Genomic DNA, 20037 nt, shown 5'->3' on the forward strand with positions numbered 1-20037 from the left:
GGGGCATAGATGGTGGAACCAAAATAAACAGATGGTTGCCTTGACAATCTGTAAGAGCCTCTTTCATGAGCATTTTTCATGGTTTTCTTTTGAAACAAACAGACAGGGATACAGTTTTTATCTCATCGACTCCTGCAAATGGCCCCATGGCTCACAAACTGCACAAAATACGATAATGCCTCTGCCAGGAAGCCACCTTTATCTGGTTCGACTCCTTTGAGGTCCCATCCCGCATCGCCCAGGAAATGTCTCTGGGACCTGCTGTCCAGGCAGATTGCTTGTGTTGTGGGTGTGAAGGCCCGTGAGGCACAGCAGGGTAGGGGGAAGACAGATAGGAACAATTATTACCACATGAAGCAGAATGTCATTAGCAAGAGCAAGTGTACAGAATGACATGATGTCGCAGAGAGGAGAAAATTCCCTCTAAATGGGAGGGTCAGGCAGAGGAAGGCAGGTGGCCGGACCCGGACAGGGGAGTCAAGTCTGAGCAGGAGGCTTGAGCCTGACAGGGGTGATTGGGGGCGGGAGATGGGTAAGGAAGTCCAGCGTTAAGGAAGGCAAACAGAAATTGTAAAATTGAACATTTCAACACCGACTTACACACATGGTTTCTGCTTTGTCAGTTTAAAGTTATTTGCGCATTGGTTTGTAAATGTACGTTAAAAAAAAAAAAAAACTACAGTAGAGGCTCTTGTTCCAAGTTCTGAAAATATTTATTTCATAAATGTGTTTGAATTTCCTTTTATATTTTCATATGCTCAGATCCCTTATCTAGATTAAAACAGAACACAGACTGGCAGTTGTGTAGAGCTTACAGATACAAACTGCACGCACTCAACAAGTGCAATACGGTTCGTGAAGTACAGCGGCTGAGGGCAGAAGCTTTGGAGTCAGAGCTGGGTGGAAGAGCCCCCTCTATGAGTCCCTAGCTTTAGGTTCACGGGACAGGTTAGGCTGTGCAATCTTCGAGCCTCGGTTTTCTTGTCTGCAAAATGTAGATGATACCAGGGCTTATCTCACATTGTTTTGTGAGGGTTACAGGAGTGGTTGAATGCAAGCCTGAGGCATAGTACCTGGCATCTGTTAATGATCAGGGAAGATTCATTGTTAGTAAAAAAAAAAAAAAAAAATTTAAAAGCCAGACTTTAAAAACCATAAAAATGAATGAAAAACATACATTTTTCCAGTTTTTATAAGACTTTGTTATAATATACAGTAACAATATTTTTCAAAAGTTTTCACATTTATTTTTAATTTTAAGGGTAGTGTACGATTGTTATAAAAATTGGAACAATACGGTTAAACAAAAATCTTGAGTTAAAAATAAAAAAATAAAAATAAAAAAATTTTAAAATTAAAAAAATTAGTTATTGCTCCAAAACATAGAGCGTTTGTAAGGTTCTCTCTTAAGATATATACCAACAGACCTTCTAACTTTTCTAAATGCTCATTCCTGTTCCAGTGCAAGAAAATATGGAAAGAATTAAAGCCATCTCAAACTTTTTAAAATATTGAGAACCAAAACCTCCCAGATTTCATCAGCTTGTGAGATCATGCCCTCCTTTTATGCCAATTACAGTAGTCTAAACCCCCATTCTGTATGCCTTCAAGAAGTTCAGTCTTTTTTTCAGATATTCAGACGCTTTGGAGACTCCTTAGAAAATTTTATGGTGGAGGGTACCTCCCTCCCTAGCCCTGGGGCTCCAGTTTATCTCCCTCAAAGTAAGTTTCACTGAGCATTTTTCCACTTCTAAAGGCCCCAAGGGAAGAAGCTGTCATTTCCTGGCCCCAGCCCAGGGCCCCATTCTGATTTCTTCAGTGACCTCTTCTAAGGACATTTTGTCTGTAGAAGGGATCACTTCCTGCAAGGGAAATCTCATTCCTACCAGGTGGCTCTCAAAAGACAAAAAACAGGCCCTAGATTTTGGTATCTAATTCTCATTCCCAACTAGAAGGAACCAGGGCTCATGGAGGGGATGGCTGGTCCCAGATCTAAAACAGGAAATATCCAAGATGAGCCTAGGACACAGAAAGCAGGGAAAGTAGCGTTATGTCAAAAGGACACAGAGGCTAACAAGAAGGTGCTGCCATTGGCCAGGGATGAAATAAACTGAGCATCTAAAAAGGATAATAAATGCAATTGACTAAGACACATTGTGTGCATTAACATAAAAACATGTTTATGATGATATTTTGAAAAGTGGGAGAAAGCAAACAACCTCATTGGGTACCATTGCAACACCATGTCTTCCTTCAGAAAATTGGCGCTTGAAAGGATTCAGCATTGATCCCATCTTTCCTGTAATAAACTGTATTGTGGGGAACTGAAGTCCCCCTAGTCGATGATGAAAATTTTTTTTCTTATGTAAAAATTCCAGCTAATAAATGCAGAAGGATGATGCAATCAGAACATCCTATTGTAAATCCCAGTGAAATAATCGATTCAAGTAATAGTAACAGATGAAACCATCAGATGAAGGGCTAATGGGGAACTTTACAGAGGAGGAGGTGAGGCTATCACATCTGATCCACTATAACGTCACTAAAAATGGGCCAGCCAGCCATTGTGTGCTTCCCAAGGGGATGTAATGGTATGCGCACAACATCACAGCAGAGGTATTGGTGCCCAAGTAAATTAAACCTGAATCTCACGCAACCACAGGAATATTTCATTTCAGGGATCTAGGAACAAGTGAAGTGGCATTACGAAGGAAGCAAAGAGGCAAAGCCAGAATGTGGGACATTCTTCAAGCCAGCCAACCCAGTTTCTGAGCAAGTCAATGGTGGGGGCGGAGAAGGGGATGGTGGGGATGGGCACTGATGTTGACAAATGAGGTCTAAGAGACGAAACCCAATGCTGTATGTGGACCTAGTTTGAGTCCTGACTCAAGAAAACCAACTGTAAAATAATTTGAGAAACCAGGAAAATTTTGTTACAAAGTCGTCATTAGATGCCAAAGATATATTGTCAGTTTTGTTTGGTGTTTTAATGGCTTGTGATATATAAAAATGTACATAATTTTTAGCAATGCATAATAAAGCGTGTAGGGTTTTGCTTCAAAATACTGTAACTAAGAAAATCAGGGACACATGAAAATAAAGTGACAAAATCTCCATAATTGCTGAATCTGGGTGGTGGATGCATGAAAAAAAAAAAAAAGGACAAAAGGGGCATAAAGGAAATGTGCCAAAAACTTGACCACTGTTGAAACTAGAAATGGGTATATGAAGGTCCTTTGTATTTATCCCTCTATTTTTGAGTAGGTTTCAAGCTTTTTAACTTATGAGGAAAGAGACAATGCACAACTCTTGGACATTGATGCGTCTCTCAAAATCTGGGTTATTTGCACTGAGATCTTGCCACATGTGTGATCTCAGCAACACCGCATAGGATGGGCTGGGCCCTCCCAGTCCTGTGCCCTTACTGCCTTCTCCGTTAAGAAGGGAAGCTGGAGGGCACTTGATATAATGAGCACTGGGTGTTATATGTAACTGAAGATCACTAAATTCTACCCCTGAAACTAATAAAAAAGAAACTTCAGGCAGCTTACAAAAAGAACTTAAAAAGCCCTAGGATTCCAACGGGCAAAGACTACAGATGCGTAATTCACAAAAGAGGAAATGCAAATTGCTAATAAACAAGTAACTCTGCCAAAGAAATGCAAATTAAAAAGTACTGGGGTTTTAAATATCTCCTATTAGTAAATATCAAAAATAATAAGCTGTTGAATAAGAAAAGGTGGGGTGGGAGCTGAATCTTGGCTTTCTTGTGCAGCCTTCTGAAACCCACCCATGTCTCCCGTGGGCCTACTGGGTGAGCAAGCACTCTCGTGCATCATCCACGAACAAGAGGTAATTTTCTACTACGGTGCAACCTGTATTCTAACTGAGAAAGAAACACTTTCCTAAGGTGCAGAAAGACAATTGTGCCAAAGAAAGCATGCTTTACATTACTGCAGGGTAATGTACATTTCGGTGGCTCTTCTTAGCACCTCTCCCATCCTGCGGGCTCCTTCTACAGCAGGGGCTTTGCTCTACCTCGACTTGATCAGATACCTCTTGGGCAAGGACTGTCTGTCTCCAGGTAGAATTCAAGCTACCACTTTTTTTTTTTTAATTTCTAATTGTGGTTAAAATACACATGACATTAAATTTACCATTTTAACCATTTAAATGGATAGTTCAGGGGCATTCCGTACATTCGCATTATGTGCAACCAATCTCTAGGATTCTTTTTATCTTGCAAATACCCCCCTAGTCCCTAGCAACCACCATTCTACTTTCTGTCTCTACGGATTTGACTGCTCTGGGTACCTCCTAGAAGTGGAATCATATGGTCTCTTTGTCTTTCTGTGACTGGCTTATTTCGCTTAAAGGGTTCATCCGCCTAGTAGTACGTGTCAGAATGACCCTCCTTTTTAAGGCTGAGTAATATTCCACTGTATGGAGAGACCCTCTTGTCCGTTCAACAGTCAGTGGACATGCGGGTTGTTCCCACCTTTGGGCTACTGTGAACAGTGCTGCTGTGAGCATGCGTGCTCCGAGCCACTGCTGCTTACAATATAAAGCTCTTTTCCCAAGGTTTCCAAAGTCCCAGGAACAGCTCTCAGGCCGGGTTTCAGCTCGAGGTGGCGTGAGCTTCTCTTCCTCTGGGAGGTGTGCCCAGACTCCCTGCTACCGAGAGCAAGCCCGTGTGAGAGGGAGGTAGCCTTGTGCCTCTGCCATGACCGAGCCTGGGCTGTGCTCACGCCTTCCACCAGGACACTTAATTTTCAAACAATAAAAAAAAAATTAATTAATTAATTAAAAAAAAAACCCACGTGCTGGAAAGAGGATTTAAAAAGTGGAAATTTATTCCCTTACTCCTATTTCCCATTCCCCAAGGGTAGGATGTTCTTATTTGAACAATGTGCATTTTCCCAGAATCTTTCTTCTGGACATACACTAACGTATCTATGTGTATAGCTTGGCTTTGTGTTTTATAAAAGTTTATTTCCTCACTCAACAATGTTTCCATACAGTGGGAAGGTGTTGGATATCTAGATGTTTCCCATTTTTATGCTGTTACAAACAGTGCTAAGTGGAATATTCTTATGCATATACGCTTGCATATTTACATGAGTATTATTGTAGGATAGATGTACATTTAAAATTTTGATAGGAATTTAATTCAAATACATACATACAATTTTGGTGGGTACAACCATGTTGCCTTCCTAAAGAATTGTGCTAAGTTACCTGCTAGCTTTTTTTTTTTTTTTGGAGTATAGTTGTTACACAAGTGTTTACTGGTTAGCTTTGAAGAAAGGTTTGAGCTTATTTTTTCAAGTTTAGGGCACACATTTCATTCTGTTCGTATTTGATTACCAAATATCCTTGTCCTCTCTCCAAGCAAATTAAAATAGCCTGTGGTCCTTAATTGAAACCTCCTTGGAAGATCTCAAGTTAGTAAAATTACCTAATTTTTACAACTATTGCCTCATTGTAGTCTTAGGCACATTTAGTGGGCAAAGATGTAATTGTATATTTCTGCAGGTGGTACATGGCAGGATTTCTCCTTTGAGTTACCAGGAAATATAAAGTTAACCTCGTAAACATGTGCATCTTTTACTTTTAATATCAAATAAATATATTTTTAAATACCACATCTTTTTTGGAAAAAAAAAAACTTTTGCCTCCATCCCCTTCTCTTTCTGATTTTTAACTGTTTGAAAAATAGTACTAATTGCCTAGAAAGATCAAGTCCTCTAAAGCTTTTATGCTAATATGCCCAGGAGAAAGATCTGCCCCAAACCCCAATTTTAATTACTTAAGCCACTTGGATGGTTTGTGCATGTCAGCCTGAGCAAGCGATTCCACAATTATATCTCAATTACAAAGATACCATCAAATAAGGCAAATTTGTTCCTGGCACACCAGTTCGAAAACGAGCCATTGGTGGTCCCCAGCAACGACCAGTACCCAGAGGAGGAGTCACAGGGAAAGACCATAGACTTCACGCCTGTAGACATTTGTACTTCTCAGGAACGTAGAAAGCCAGGCTTTCAGCAGAGCCGAGTCCCTCCGGGCTCCTTCCGTAGGGCTCAGCCCAGGGTACCCCTGGAAGATCAAGCTCTTCTTTTGTGTTGCCTGCGTCCTCTCCAGGCGTGTCTGCGGCGCGCAGAGGCGCATCCGCACTCGGGGGAGGGTGGGAGCGGCCGCGGCTCCGGGGAAGGGCGGGCTGCTGGCGTCCTAGGGATCTGGCCCTGGGAAATGCTCGATTGTTATGCGACTATTGATTTGCCTCCCTCTGAGGCTTCCAGTGGCAAAGTGACCCTCCCTGCCGCCTGTCCCTCCCTTCCTGGCTCCCGCCCTGCCCCTCCCCGCCGCAGGATCCTAACGCGGCCGCGCTGCGCTCCTCCTCCCGTTCCTCCGGCTCTGGATTCCTCAAGTTATTAGGAGAAATAAGGTAGCTGAGGGGACCACATGGAAGTTGTGACAGCTCCCGGCGGCGCACCCCTCTCGCCTGAGCCATTACCTCGCCTTAGGAATTTCCCGCTGACACGTTGAATGAAGGAGGGCCCCTTGCCAGCCAGCCTGCCGGGATGGGCCACTGCTGCTGCAAGCCTTATAACTGCCTTCAGTGCCTGGACAAGACGGTACTTTGCCTTCCCTCTCCCTCCTCTCCCCCGCTCCTTTGAAAGAGCAGAGAGAAAGCCTGAGCCAGCCACCTCTCTCTCTCTCTGTCTCCCCTCGCATGTGTGTGCGCTTTGTTGGTGAGCCCGAGGCTGCCCTTACTGGTTCCTGGGTGCTGAATTGTGAGTGCCGCTCACAGAAACATTTGGTCTCACCTACTCTGCAGTGCCTTACATAATTCTCTATTCTTACAGTCTCAAATGCAGCTGTTGCATTTGCCCGAAACAGCAGGGCTCCGCTCAAACATCTTGAAACCCAGACTGCCAAGAAATCCTTGGAATATTCCTAATGCATTTTAATGTACCTGTGAAATCTAAGGCGTTCCGGTGGGGAATTTAGATTAGCTAGACAGACATGCTTTTCTCTTGGCTAACGGCTAACTTTGAAAGTTTACCACTTTTTTTTTTTTTTTTTTTTTTTTTTTACAAACAGCATCCATCCTTGTAATTTATATTCTTAAGGTCAAAGAGGAATGCACCAGTAAGGTTGTCCTCGCTGTACTTCTTTGCGTCATAGGGGTGAATAACATAGAGGTGAAACCTTAAGCAGCCCCAGAGTCCGAGGGTGTGTTCAGGTATTCCCTGGAAGGAAAATTCACAGCCAGGGACCTGAGAATAGAGCAGGAGCAAGTGAGAACTGTATGACAATTCCAACACAAAGCCTTTCTTTGTTTTTGACATTTGCCTGTGAACTTACAGAGAGGTTGGGGGATGCTGTTAATTTCACTACTTGAAATATGTTGGCAAGAAATCCCGTCTCTGTGATTTTTTTTTTCCTCACATACATTTGGATTTCTCCAAGATGCATGAAATGGGATTTAATAAGGGGTTGAAATTGTCTCTTCTCTACCCACATGGGCATCGGCTATATAGATAGCTTGAGGTATAGTGTGTGACCAGGTGAAGGAAAATAAATCGCTTCATATAAAACTCATTACAAGGAGGTCGCTTGGGAACATCTTCATTATCAGTTCTGTTTATGAACTTTGACCTAGGAAAATTACACTGATATTTTAAAAGTTATCTGGTACTTTTGTTCCAATAGGAGTAACTATTTCAGTGGGTTTTGCTTTTACTACCATGAGTATGACCTAAAATATTTATATACACATTTATGAGCTTTTAACAAGTAGAAATAAAAGACATTTGCACTCAATTATCTGCAAATTCAATATTGAAGCGATTAAGCCCTTTTTCAAGAGAAGTGGTCACAAAGAGTTGTGGAAGGAAGCTTTGTCAAGGAAGTTTTAATAAAAGGGAAGGAGTTGCTGCATGTACAGGAATATTATAATGTCCGTATTCTTAAGTCATGGTACAGAAGTTTTAGAAATAGAAGCTGTAATCCACCGGCCTTCTTTGAGAAAATATAGTTTAAGGCGAACCCATCCTCCTTTTTTGTTTCAAATCAAGTTCTTGAAAATAATCATCCCTGTGTCATTCTTTAATTTGGAGATTTTGGAAGACAATTAAATAGTATGTCTTCTCTTCCGCAGTGTGATGTTTAAGTAACTTTTTAATGTTTCAACTTTGAAACTTCAAACTTAATACAAATTATTCTTTCCTGATGAGAACTTAAAAACTGCATCTGTCAACTTTCTCATTGTGTGTACACCACGTGTCTTGACTTTCCTTTGCCGTAGTTCAGAGTAGTATCCCCATGGGAGGTTTAAAACTATATATTCATAGGTGCTCATTTTAGGAATTGAGGATTTTCTTTTTTAAAATTAAAAAAAGTGGTGGTTTTATTTAGCCGACTACTTTTAATTAAGGATACCTTCACAGGCAGTATGCCAAAATCATTTGTTTATTCAGTGGTTACCTGTTGGACCAGGCGTTGGATGCTGGGGGTATTATGGGGTTCCACTCCAGTCTCCAGCTTCTTTAAATCCCCTGGTAAAATCCATCAGTCAGTTAATCAGCTCTAACAGTCCCAGCATCAGCATTTCAAAGAGGCCTGATGAAATTGTTATGAATCTTGCTTCAATTTAGACCAGCCTAATAAACCTTAAAAAAGAAGAAGCATTTCCTCAGAACTTTATATGGGTACAAAATAAAAAACTTAATTTTGAGAACTCAATTTTGAAATGTTAAAACAGTTTTAATTATGGTGCAGCTTAACAATGTTCTGAAAAGAGTCCTAGGACAATTAAAAATACTTTTAGGTAATAGTTTCAGAGATGGGGCTAAGAAATATAAACCCGAAGATGTTTCTTTAGCATTCATTTACTGGGAGAAACTATAGAATCTTGCCTAGAGTATAAAATAAACAAAAATGTGTTAAATGAACAAATGGTTTTTTAAGGCTGATTGTGCTTTATGTATCTTCAGCTTTTCAAAAAAACCTATTCATTGACAATATTTATTGCTGGTTTACAGTATTGACAAGATTTATTACCCACGTATTATGGGGGCTACCAAAGAATTCTCAGAAGGGCACAACCTGCCCTGTGGAGTTTACCAGTTATTCAGTGGGTTGTACTTCCATCTTTCCCAAAGCTGGGTAGACAAATATAACACGTGGAGCAATTAACACGTTAGTACAAGACTGGCGTATAATGAAGTGAAAGTCATGTGGTACTGACCATACCTGTTTCAGGAATCTAGTGAAAGGAGAGATCCATGCTGGACTCTTAGGCAAGGTTTCTTGGAAAAAATGGAACATGAACTGCATTTTGAGGAATGGGGTGGAGTTTTAATGAACTGTGTGAGGAACAGGAATGTAATTCTAAGCAAGAAGTGCATGAGTAAAGGTACTTCAGCCCAGTTTGATGAAAGATGAGAATAAACACAGTGGGAAACCCAAGCACATAGGGAGTGTCGGGAAATATTTTCCAGGCTGAAAGCCAGAACCAAGTTTTTTAACTTGACTTATAAGCAGTAGAAATCCATCTTGGGATTTTGAACGGAGAGGCAATCTGTAGACAGACTCATTCTATAGGTATTTTGAAAGGAAAGGTGTGACCTGGGAAGGCCGTGGGGACACCCAGGTGGATTTCAAAGTCGGTTCACCTGTGGACTCAGCTGGTCCGGGACCCAGCCAGCACCTCAGCACACACGGAATCTCCTCACACTTAACCTTCCAGAGCTGATCATTCTTAGGAGCACTGAGTTCTTGAGAGAAATAAACTCGAGGAAAACTAGAGCGCCAACTCGTTTTTTCACAGTAAGAAGTGTAACTGACAAGCGAACACGTGGTAGCAAGTCTGATAGAGTCAAAAGTCCAGCTTCGAAAGAGGCTTTCATGAGAATGGAATCGGAGCCAGCAAGTGATGGTCGTTAGGCATTCAGTGGTCTCAGAACCTACATGTCCGTGGCCCATCACCCCTCCGGCCGGAAACCTGCTGGAGAAGGCTACATGATTGTCACCTGCCTTGGTGACTGCCTCTTCTAAGCTCCTTTTGCTCCCTCTGCTACAAGTCACCTTGTCTTGGTGGCTTAGGTACTGTCCTATACCCTTGGGGGTTATTTTGCATATCTCCACCCTAACCTTATATGTGTTGATTATAATCTCAAAGATTGGTCTTATTTACCTTTTATCTAACTTATTGGTAGCGGTGGGGGTTGGGAGAAGGCACCTCACTGTTCTTCCCAGGCATCTGGTACCTGACAGCAATAAATATGGGAACGTGATAAGGTAAAATCCAGGAAGGTCTAGAAACTTCTATAGTGATACATAAATGGATTAAAAATCATGGCCCTGGCTAATTTCTTTTCTTTTGCCTACTCTGAGATCCAGAATTTCCCAGCTTTACTTCTTTGGATTCACATTCCTTCACCTTGGGCCCCAGAAGACTCTGTCCTTTCTGGTTGTTCATTAGTAATCCGGGTGGGGTATGGCATTGCCTTATTAAGTACGTTGTCTTAGGAAGCTAGATGTTTTGTAATCACCAATACACAGGAGAAAGGCTAGAATGATGCACCGTAACTTTAGTCTTTCTGATTTCTTTTAAAACAAGATGTGGTTTTACTCATTTTTCACAAAGTAGACACTGACATGTAATTAAGAATATTAAATGTGAGTGATACTTTCCCTTGACCAGTCTATATTAAATTTTATTGCAGAGTAGAAAAGCAGATACAAAAACACAGTGCCTTGTGTTAATTATACGTGAAAAAAATAATACTTATTGACTAAGTCAAAGCAGGGCATCAGTGCTGCCTTAAAGCCATAATAACTGAAATGAAAAACAAAAGGTCAGTCCACCTCCCAAAGGAATTTTCCACAGAGCTATATTATGAATCTGGCCAATCTTCCCAGTATTAATATTGAAAATGAATGCAGCGTTCACAAAAGGTGGTATGAAAACAATACTGAAGACTTACATGTTCTGTTGATGTCACCTTGTGGCTCGTTCATTTTGAAATACAAAAGAAAATATTTCCCTATTAAAACAAAGTTCTGCCATGTAGAATTAAATCGTAACCTGAACTCAGGGAACTATGGGTGAAAAGCAATATTGTTTCTGGGAAGAATGACACACTCCTTAACCTCTTTGTAATTTCATGGGTATGTACGTCACTTTGAATTTCAGAAATTCACAATAAAAAGGATCTGGAAGTTTCTTCAAATAGCAGAATTCTATAGATTTCTTATTTAATTCCCTACATGGTTCTTTTGTTTAGCCTGTGAAAAAGTGGCCCAGCTTGCATAGTTGAATTGGTTTTATCTGCATTGACTCCAGGGCAAGCTAAAAAAAATAGGAAAAATGAGAAATTCGTTGGGAGTCTGTGGGCTTGCATGTGTATATTTTTTAGTGTGTGTGTGTGTATCCCTCTTTTTAAAAGAAAACCTAGTGGGGAAGAGACAGCTGATCAAAACACTAAGAACTGCAGTGAATTTTATGAAATTGTCATCAGTCGCCTGGTAGCTGATCAGGACTCCTTCAGGGAGAATCACAGACCAGAGGCAGGAACATGGCGAGAAAAAGAAGAGGACCCAAATGATAGGGTGACACAGGTTCCCAGAAATAGCCTCCAGCGCTGTTTTGTGTCATGGTCCTCCTGGCTTTCGCCGGGGGCAGGGGTGGGGAGGGGCTCCCCCATTCCTCCTGTGTGGTCATCCTCTGGTCTCAGGAACTCTCCGGAGACAGCCCCGTCTGCTTGAGTTCTAGCTCATTGTTTCATAATTGCATCTTCACTGACGGACTCTCCAGGAGACTCTCCAGCTCCTTGAAGGCGGAACTGTCCTGCCTGGTTATGCCTGCCTGGCACATAGTAGGCACGGAGTAAATCGGTGCTGTTTTGTATGAGTTCCCTATTTCTGGATTGATTAGTTGGGGCGAAAGCACCTCCCCTTCCCCCAACGCTCAGCTTTAATAAGCAGCAGAATGTTCCGTTGGTTTCTGATTCAAGGAGGAGCTTAGGTGGCGGGGCCCCAGTGTCGAATCGCGTGGGCCATGCTAACAAGGAGTGGCGCTTTCACTTCCTGTTAGCACCAAGTTCACACGGGTGGCATGAGCCACCTGAACAGATAACTCCCATTGACCAAGCACGTTAAACTAACAGAGTGTGGCAGGCTGGCCTGGGGCTTGGCCACACACCCAGTTACTTGAAGCTAGTGGGGTGAGGGGCAGGTTGTATGCTTTGCCAGGCTGGTGTCGCTGGGAAGGATGAAAGGCAGCGTTCCCTCCGGAGTCTGGGAGCACCTCAGCACAGAGCGCCATATGTGACCAGAAATGTAGGCTTCTCTGGAGCAGACTTGCGATGGTATGTTCTGGGCTAGAGGTAGAGGGGGAGAGTTGGATGTTTTATGGGGATAGCTCATCTCAGATTCCATCTGTGAATACAGCGAACCACGCTAAAAAGGATAGAGAACTCAGTGTGCAGAAGAGAGGTGCGTGACCAAATAAAAGGTGGCTAAGAAGACACAGCTGTTGGTATGGGGCTTAGATGAATGTTTCCCAAGGGTCCATTTCCAGTTAAGCCTGTCATAGAGTAAACAGTAACTGTAGAGGAATGGCCTTTTAGACTTGGTGATTTCTGGACTGTATCACCCGGATAGTTTGGATGGTTAATACTGAGTTCTATTTTTAGGCCTTTGGAGTGAAAGCAGGAGCTCATATGCTTGGCACCAGTTAGGAATTTTCCACTCATTCCCCATGTAGGGAAGCACTGATCTCACACTGGGCCGTCAGAGGAGACTTTGCTCATATTTCAGTCATCCCACCATGTCATCGCTGAGCTGGACTGGCTTAGGTTGGAGAGCAAAGGGGAATAGTGGCATGAGATCCTTTCAAAGAGAGTCTTTGGGGTGGCCTTTCTCCTGGGTGTTCAACAGAACCTATGGGCCTTGCAAGATCACTGCTGGAATCTGTTGAGCTATGATGGATGGAAGGGTAACTTTGAGGCAGGTGGAGAGAATGGAAAGTTTCTTGAGGTTCCCTTCTTGCCTTAAGGAAGGGAGTTCCTTAAGTTGTTGACTCACTCCATCGCAGGGCAGCACTATGTCATTCTGCAGGAAACAAAAAGTAACTCCACCGATGCAGAAAATTCATAAATTACAAGAGTTGAAATCATTTCAAAAACAAGCACTTAAGAAGGAAGGACTGTCGCCAAGCCGCACAGGCTGGCGTGAGCGAGTGGCGCTGGGCTGAGCCAGCATCTGCAAGAGGAACGTATTAGCAGGCCACCAGAAGGGGTTAGGGATAGCTGATGGGGAAAGCTGAACAGCTACCCCATCAGAAGTTACAGCCCCAGGTGGGCTATACTAGACATGTCCTGACATGCGACCAACAATTCAACACCATGGAGACGTGCAGCAGTTCCAGTGGTAGGAAGGGTGTGAATACAGCCAAGGAATTTTTTTTTAATTGCGAAAGTAGTCAGGAGCGGACACTGACTCTCTCAAAGTTAGGTGTGAAAACTCTGTGCCCATATCCCGTCTGAGGATCCGGGCAATTTGGATCTTGATGCTGTGTCTCTATACACATGGGTCGGAGGGGGCCCTCTCAGTGTGTTAGTGCTTGGCGAAGAGTGTGGGCTCTGGCTCCACTGTTTCCTAGCCAGTCATGCAGGGGCTGGTTGCTTAGCCATGGAGCCCCAGCTGCATCCTCCACACAGGGAAACAGAACCCAGGACCCACCTGACAGCATTTGGAGGACGAAGTGAGGTAAAGGGCTTACCCAGCGCTGTGCCTGGCGTAGGTAAAGTGTCGGGAAGGTTCACACTAATATTAGTGTAGTAATTAGCCAGACCTAGCCAGACCTTACCAGAGTTTAGTAGTTCGCCCTGACGTACGTCTTCAGGTTCGTTGCTAATCTTTGGTACCTGATCGATCCTTCCTTAGTATGCCACTTGACAACTGTAGTTTGAAACTGGTTGGTATTACAGGCTATGTTTGCAAAAGGTTGGTGATGCCGGTGGAGTTGGGTTATTTTCCTTCCATCTTCGCCCTCACTGCCTCCCAAAATGGAGAGCGTGCAGGGTCTGTAGCCTGTCCCATGCCTATTTCTCCTTCCATCTCTCTTCTCTTCGCATCTGCTCCCTTTCTTTTCTTGCTTCTTATATTCTCTCAGTGTGATTTTCCTAAAGCAAAGACGGGTGGGGCCGGCCTGGCTGGCAGTATCAGCGTTAGCTTTGCACCAAAGTGATTCAAGTCTGAAGGCCACCCGCAATCTCTGCCATCATCAGCGCTGTCTCCACTGAGGCCTGTCCTCCTTACTGGACCTCTAAGCCCCTTCCCCGAATGTCTTATTCTCCTGTGGCTGGAGAGTGTAGAGTGATCTATTGTAATTCGGGAGATCGCTGGGCAGGACACTGTGAACATCCACCCAGGGCTGCTTTCCCGGGAAAGGGGGTGGCTACCGTTCGGAGCTGAGGGAAGTGTTGGCTTGCATTAGAAATCAGAGTTGGTTTGTTGTATTTAAGTTCTGGTTGTTCACTGCCTAACCTTATCTAAGTCTTTCTATCTGTCGGCACTGTGAATACTTTAATAATGCTATTTTGGGACTGGTAAGTACAGTGCAGTTAACCCTTGAAGAACACAGGCATTAGGGGCACTGACCCCCTGCACAGCCAAAAGTCTGTGTATAACTTTTGACTTCCCCAAAACTTAACTAGTAATAACCCACTGTTGACTGGAAGCCTTACCGATAATGGTTAACACACATTTTGTATGTGTATTAGATACTATATTCTTAAAATAAACTAGGGAAAAGAAAATATTATTTAAAAAATCACGAGGAAGGGGCGCCTGGGTGGCTCAGTCGGTTGAGTGTCCAACTCTTGATTTCTGCTCAGGTCATGACCTCAGGATCATGCGATCGAGCCCTGCCTTGGGCTCCGCACACAGAGGGGAGTCTGCTTAAAGATTCTCTCCCTCCCCCTGTGCCCTTCCACCCCCCTTGCATGCATACATCTCTCTCTCAAATAAATAAGTACATCTTTAAAAAATGGTTAAAAATAAATAAATGAAAATAAAAATCTCAAGGAAGAGAAAATACATGTCCAGTAGTACTGTACTCTATTTATCAGAAAAAATGGGAGTGGAAATGGACCCACACAGTTCAAACCCATGTTGTTCAAAGGGTCAGCTTTATTTCTGATCTCTTCCTGTGCTTAGGAACTGAGGATTAAAAATTATGCTTTTTTTAAAAGATTTTATTTTTTTAAGTAATCTCTACACCCAGATGGGGCTCAAACTCATAACCCCAAGCTCTAGAGTCGCATGCTCTACTGCCTGAGACATCTAGGCATCCCAAAAAATTATTCTTGATAGTAGAAACAAGTTAATTTTTTCACTAGTTGAGGATTATTTCAGGTATAGAGAAGATTAGCATGGCCCCCGAGAAAGGATGACATGCAAATCCGTGACACATTCCGTATTTGGGAAAAAAAAAAAAGAAGAAGATTATTTCAGGGTAAATACTGAAATTTACCCTTTCTGGAATACTAGATTTTCTTAGTTTGTAGTAACAAGTTGAATGTCAGCTGGCCACATTATACTATGTTAGAACAAGCTTAGAAAATCCCTGTGATCTGATTAGAACTCTTTCCCTGTTAACCAGACTTAAACTTAGACTAGCATCAGGGCAGAGCCAAGAAGGTATTTTTGTTTGTTTGTTTTTTTGTTTGAGAGAGAGAGAAAGAGCATGACTTGGGGGAGGAGCAAAAGGGAGAGGGACAAGCAGACTCAGCGCTGAGAGTGGAGCCCCACACAGGGCTTGATCCCAGGACCCTGAGATGGTGACCTGAGCCAAAACCAAGAGTCGGATGCTTAACCAACTGAGCCACCCAGGCTCCCCAAGAAGGTATTTTAAAAAGCAAAACAAAACAAAAAACAGAGCATAAGAACACGCCAATTCTAAACGTATTTAGATCCTTAATATGGAGAAGCCCCTCTATCTATAGGATGTTATCCAGTTGCAAATGAAATGAAAGGAAAACAACAGAGTTATAATAACAACTAACATTTATATTAGAGCTTGCTAAGTGTCAGGCAACCTTCTAACTACTTTGCACGTATGAATTTCTTCAGCCAGCACAATGACCCTGTGTGGTGGGCATGACATAGAGGCAATATTGCTGAGTGACTAGGAAGATATCTGCTCTCAGGTGTGACTGCTGGCCTTCAAACTCATGAAAGGCAAAGATACTATGGGCTGGGATGGAAGGAGTGAGGCTTTATGAATAAAACGGGGGTTCTCTGTCCCTCAAAGGATATAGTATTGCTACTTTATTCTTTAAAAAGAGCTAAGAATGGTTGATGCCTGTGACTAAAACAGTTCTCAGTTTATTATGCAAATTGAGTTTTACTTGGGTATTATGAAATTACGGCATTGCATAGCAAACATCGTTTGGATGACCTGAGACGGTCCATCCCATCGACGGAGTAGCACTCGTGTTACCCAGATCTCCACGCAGCAGCCACAGACACAAGACTGTGCCGGCTGCTGATTTCCCCTGGACACGGGTTCTTCGGAGGCGCTGTAATCAGAACCAAAGGAGGTTAGGAAAGAAAGAACATTCACAAGACCCTGATGATACTCTTGCTAGATATCTGGTGCACATTTTATTTCATTTTATTTTTTTTAAAGATTTTATTTATTTATTTGACAGAGATAGAGACAGCCAGCGAGAGAGGGAACACAAGCAGGGGGAGTGGGAGAGGAAGAAGCAGGCTCATAGCGGAAGAGCCTGATGTGGGGCTCGATCCTGTAACGCCGGGATCACGCCCTGAGCCAAAGGCAGATGCTTAACCGCTGCGCCACCCAGGCGCCCCTCTGGTGCACATTTTAGCTTCACTTCCCTTGTGGGAAATGTTTGCTCTGGGAGCACGTTCTGTAGAAGGAGGAGACTTCCCTACATTTTTGGTGTCTCTCACGTGAGGAGGATTTATATAGCACACCTTTCCTCGTTATTATTAGTAACAATGAAAGCATAACACATGTCACTATTTCTGGTGACTCCGTAACCCAGATGGCAAATCCAGCGTATCTTCAGGTACTCCTGTTCTGTGTCAGGGAAGACATATGATCTGAAAGCACCTTAGCAGTCATTTAAGTACAAATGGCGTCCTTCGCACTGAAGAGCATCTCAAGGGGGGCTTTTCCTCTTGCTCCTTCTAGTGATGCAGTGTAACAAAATACTTGGAAACCTTAAATGTTGGTCTCCTTACAAAGAAAAACGTTTCATGTGAAGTTTTCTGTTCAGTATTTGTTAGGTAGCCGACCATGTATGTATGGACAAAAGGGTAAGTGTAAAGGGACAGTTGGTAAAATAAGCATTTGCCCCTTCAGAGAAAGATGGCATGGATGACTTCATGGTCAAAAATCTCCTACTATCAATAATGATTAACAGCATATAATATTACCTACCAGGGGATTGCCGGGAAGGGCATAGGCACGCAAAGAAATATTTGTAGGACGATGTCTACAAGAGAACGAAACAGAGAAAGGCACAAGCAGGGGTGTTATTATTATATTGCAAGCTTTGCGATTTGAATGTGATACAAATGAATGAGTCAGACTCTGCTTTGTGATTTTTTTCTATGCTTATATAATGAGAAAATTATCTCCTTAAGGGCTAGAGTTATAAATATTTGCTTAATATGATTCATTAATTAAACATGTGAAAGTGCTTACCTAGCATAAAACTAGGGGACTCTCGGTATCCGTTTTGTTTTTGCAGAGTGAAAGTGCCCTTGTGAAAGAAAAAGAGCTGTCAATCGAACTTGCAAACATCAGGGATGAAGTTGGTAAGTAGGGCATTGACAATGAGGAACATAAAGACTGTCTTTTCCTGCTACCTATGAATGTGCGTAACAAAAGCAATTATGTCTCATGTAATCAGCCAGGGCAAGGCTGCCTGGAAAAAATGAACCATCTTCCCCAGCCGGTGGTGGGTTGTTGAAGCCTTGCAGGGAGCCGTAATTTTTACATCTCTGTGGTTATAAAGACAGCTTCATAACAGCTCGCGGTGGAACTAATCTGGCCTCGACTCCGCTCTTTGCAGATGGCAGCATACATCCGTCTGCGTGGTGTGCTGTGACCAGCACCCCTCCGTCTAGGTCCCCCTGGGGCAGGCAGAGCTCCAAAGGAAGCAGCACAGCTCTGCTGGGTACCATGAGGTGCTCTCTGCAATCTATCTCTGGAGATATTCCAAGGCGTCCTGCTACCGGATAGCTTGCCATGAAACACGCTGTAATACAGAAGGAGATCAGGGACGTAAGCCTGGATGGATTAAACATGCTAAGGTTCACGTCAAAACTTCTAATCTTTGGCTAGCTCGTGGTATAGCTCACTCTGAACCCTAAGAGACCTTGCAGATGATAGGACGATCCCCAGACCGGGGGGTGTCCGGGAGATGGATGGGCTTTCACCTCCAAGCCAAAGATCAGACCAAGTATTTTCCATGTTCCAATTTCTTTTTTTTTTTTTTAAGATCGTATTTATTTATTTGACAGAGAGAGAGAGCACAAGTAGGCAGGGCGGCAGGCAGAGGGAGAGGGAGAAGCAGGATCCCCGCCGAGCAGGGAGCCCGATGCGGGACTCCATACCAGGACCCTGGGATCATGACCTGAGCCAAAGGCAGACTCTTAACGTGCTGAGCCTCCCAGGCACCCCTCCATGTTCCAGTTTCTTGATGCCATTTGTCTCTTGGGGATCTGTTCCTCTGTTCCCCAGGAATCGGTCAGCAAAGGTAAAATTCGCATGGCCTTTTCCCCGTGGCCTGCTCTCTTCTCTTTCCAGAGACCACTTCACCTCCATCCTGTGTGGTCGTGCAGGCAGCCCGCCAACCAAAGGTGTGGCTCCGTTTGCGAGTGAAGGGACTTGAACAGTCCCAGCCATCCTCGGCAGGTGGCACCGCACCTTTTCCTTCAGGCCAGCCATGCAAATAGGCCTTGAATCTAAGACCAGACTTCTCTGGGGAACGTGGGCCCGAGGATGTGCCCTGGACCCCATAGTGATATCTGAACACCGTTTCCCCTCTTCCCCACCCCCGGTCTATTTTTTCCCTTTTTTAAAATTGAGCGTTTTTTCTTCACTGTGAGTTTTGTGACTTCTTTTGTCTTTGAGGCAGGTCAACAATGGGCTTTTCTCCCCTCTAGGGAGAGCAGTAAAAAACCGTTCCTCCTTCCCAGCCTCGCTTGTGTGTGATCCCGAGCAGCGAGAGACCGCGCAGCTGCAGGGACCCCCGCCCCTGGCCATCCCCTGGCCAGGAGCGCCAGTGCCTGAGCCCGGATGTAGGTTTCCTGAGGGAGGCCTGCCATGAGCAGCAATGGCAGAGTTTGTGAGAGGGACTCCTGGGAAGCCAAGGGCCACGAGTGGACATGTTTCTCGAAATGGATGAGTTTTTAGATTGTTCTGAGACTTAGTGGTTCTGAGCGTGGGCTTTGCAGGCCAAAGACCCAAGTTCAGGTAGAGCAAGTTGGCTAACCTCTGTCCCTCAGGTTCCCCTTCCTAAAAAGGAAAGTCGATGAAAGAGGATAATGCTGATAAAGCAGTGTGGAAAGGAGATTCTCCTATTAAGTGTGTAGCACCTTGAATCTGAAAATAGAGGACAAAATCTTCCATTGTTGCCTGAATTCCTCCCCCGAGGGATGTCTGCACCCCCATGGATAAGCTCTGGATCTGGGGTGTGCACGCTGACCCAACCAGATAAGGTGTTCCAAATCCAGGGCTGCTTCCCTCTGTCCTTTCCCGAAGCTTCTGAAGGCAGCAGGAACCACACAAGGGTTTGTATTGTAAACCACTGAGTTTTTGTATTTAAGTCTTATTTGATGTCTGCATTAGTGCTAAGAATAGAACCAGAAGTCATCTGCCAAATGAATCAACTCTGGGGTGAGGTGGGGGTGCAGAAGGCCTTGGCAGCACAGGGCCTGGGCCATTCCACCCAGCCCTCAGCCCAGCGGATGCCTTAGCAG

At 43.7% G+C, this 20037-nt stretch overlaps 1 protein-coding gene and 1 pseudogene across 1 annotated transcript in view; both read left to right on the forward strand.

Moving 5' to 3' along the window:
* Nucleotides 1–6395: 6395 nt before the first annotated feature.
* LOC103664324 (microtubule-associated tumor suppressor candidate 2) overlaps nucleotides 6396–20037 on the forward strand; it is a 73609-nt gene continuing 59967 nt past the window's right edge. The window contains exons 1-2 of the mRNA XM_008692186.2: nucleotides 6396–6638; nucleotides 17802–17868. Coding sequence (XP_008690408.1) covers nucleotides 6585–6638; nucleotides 17802–17868 — 121 coding nt within the window. The 5' untranslated portion in view covers nucleotides 6396–6584. The remainder of the gene's footprint in view (nucleotides 6639–17801; nucleotides 17869–20037) is intronic.
* Nucleotides 15401–15501, forward strand: LOC121101522 (annotated as a pseudogene).

The sequence above is a fragment of the Ursus maritimus genome, unplaced genomic scaffold, assembly GCF_017311325.1.
Source record: "Ursus maritimus isolate PB19 unplaced genomic scaffold, ASM1731132v1 scaffold_10, whole genome shotgun sequence".
NCBI classification, from domain to species: domain Eukaryota; kingdom Metazoa; phylum Chordata; class Mammalia; order Carnivora; family Ursidae; genus Ursus; species Ursus maritimus.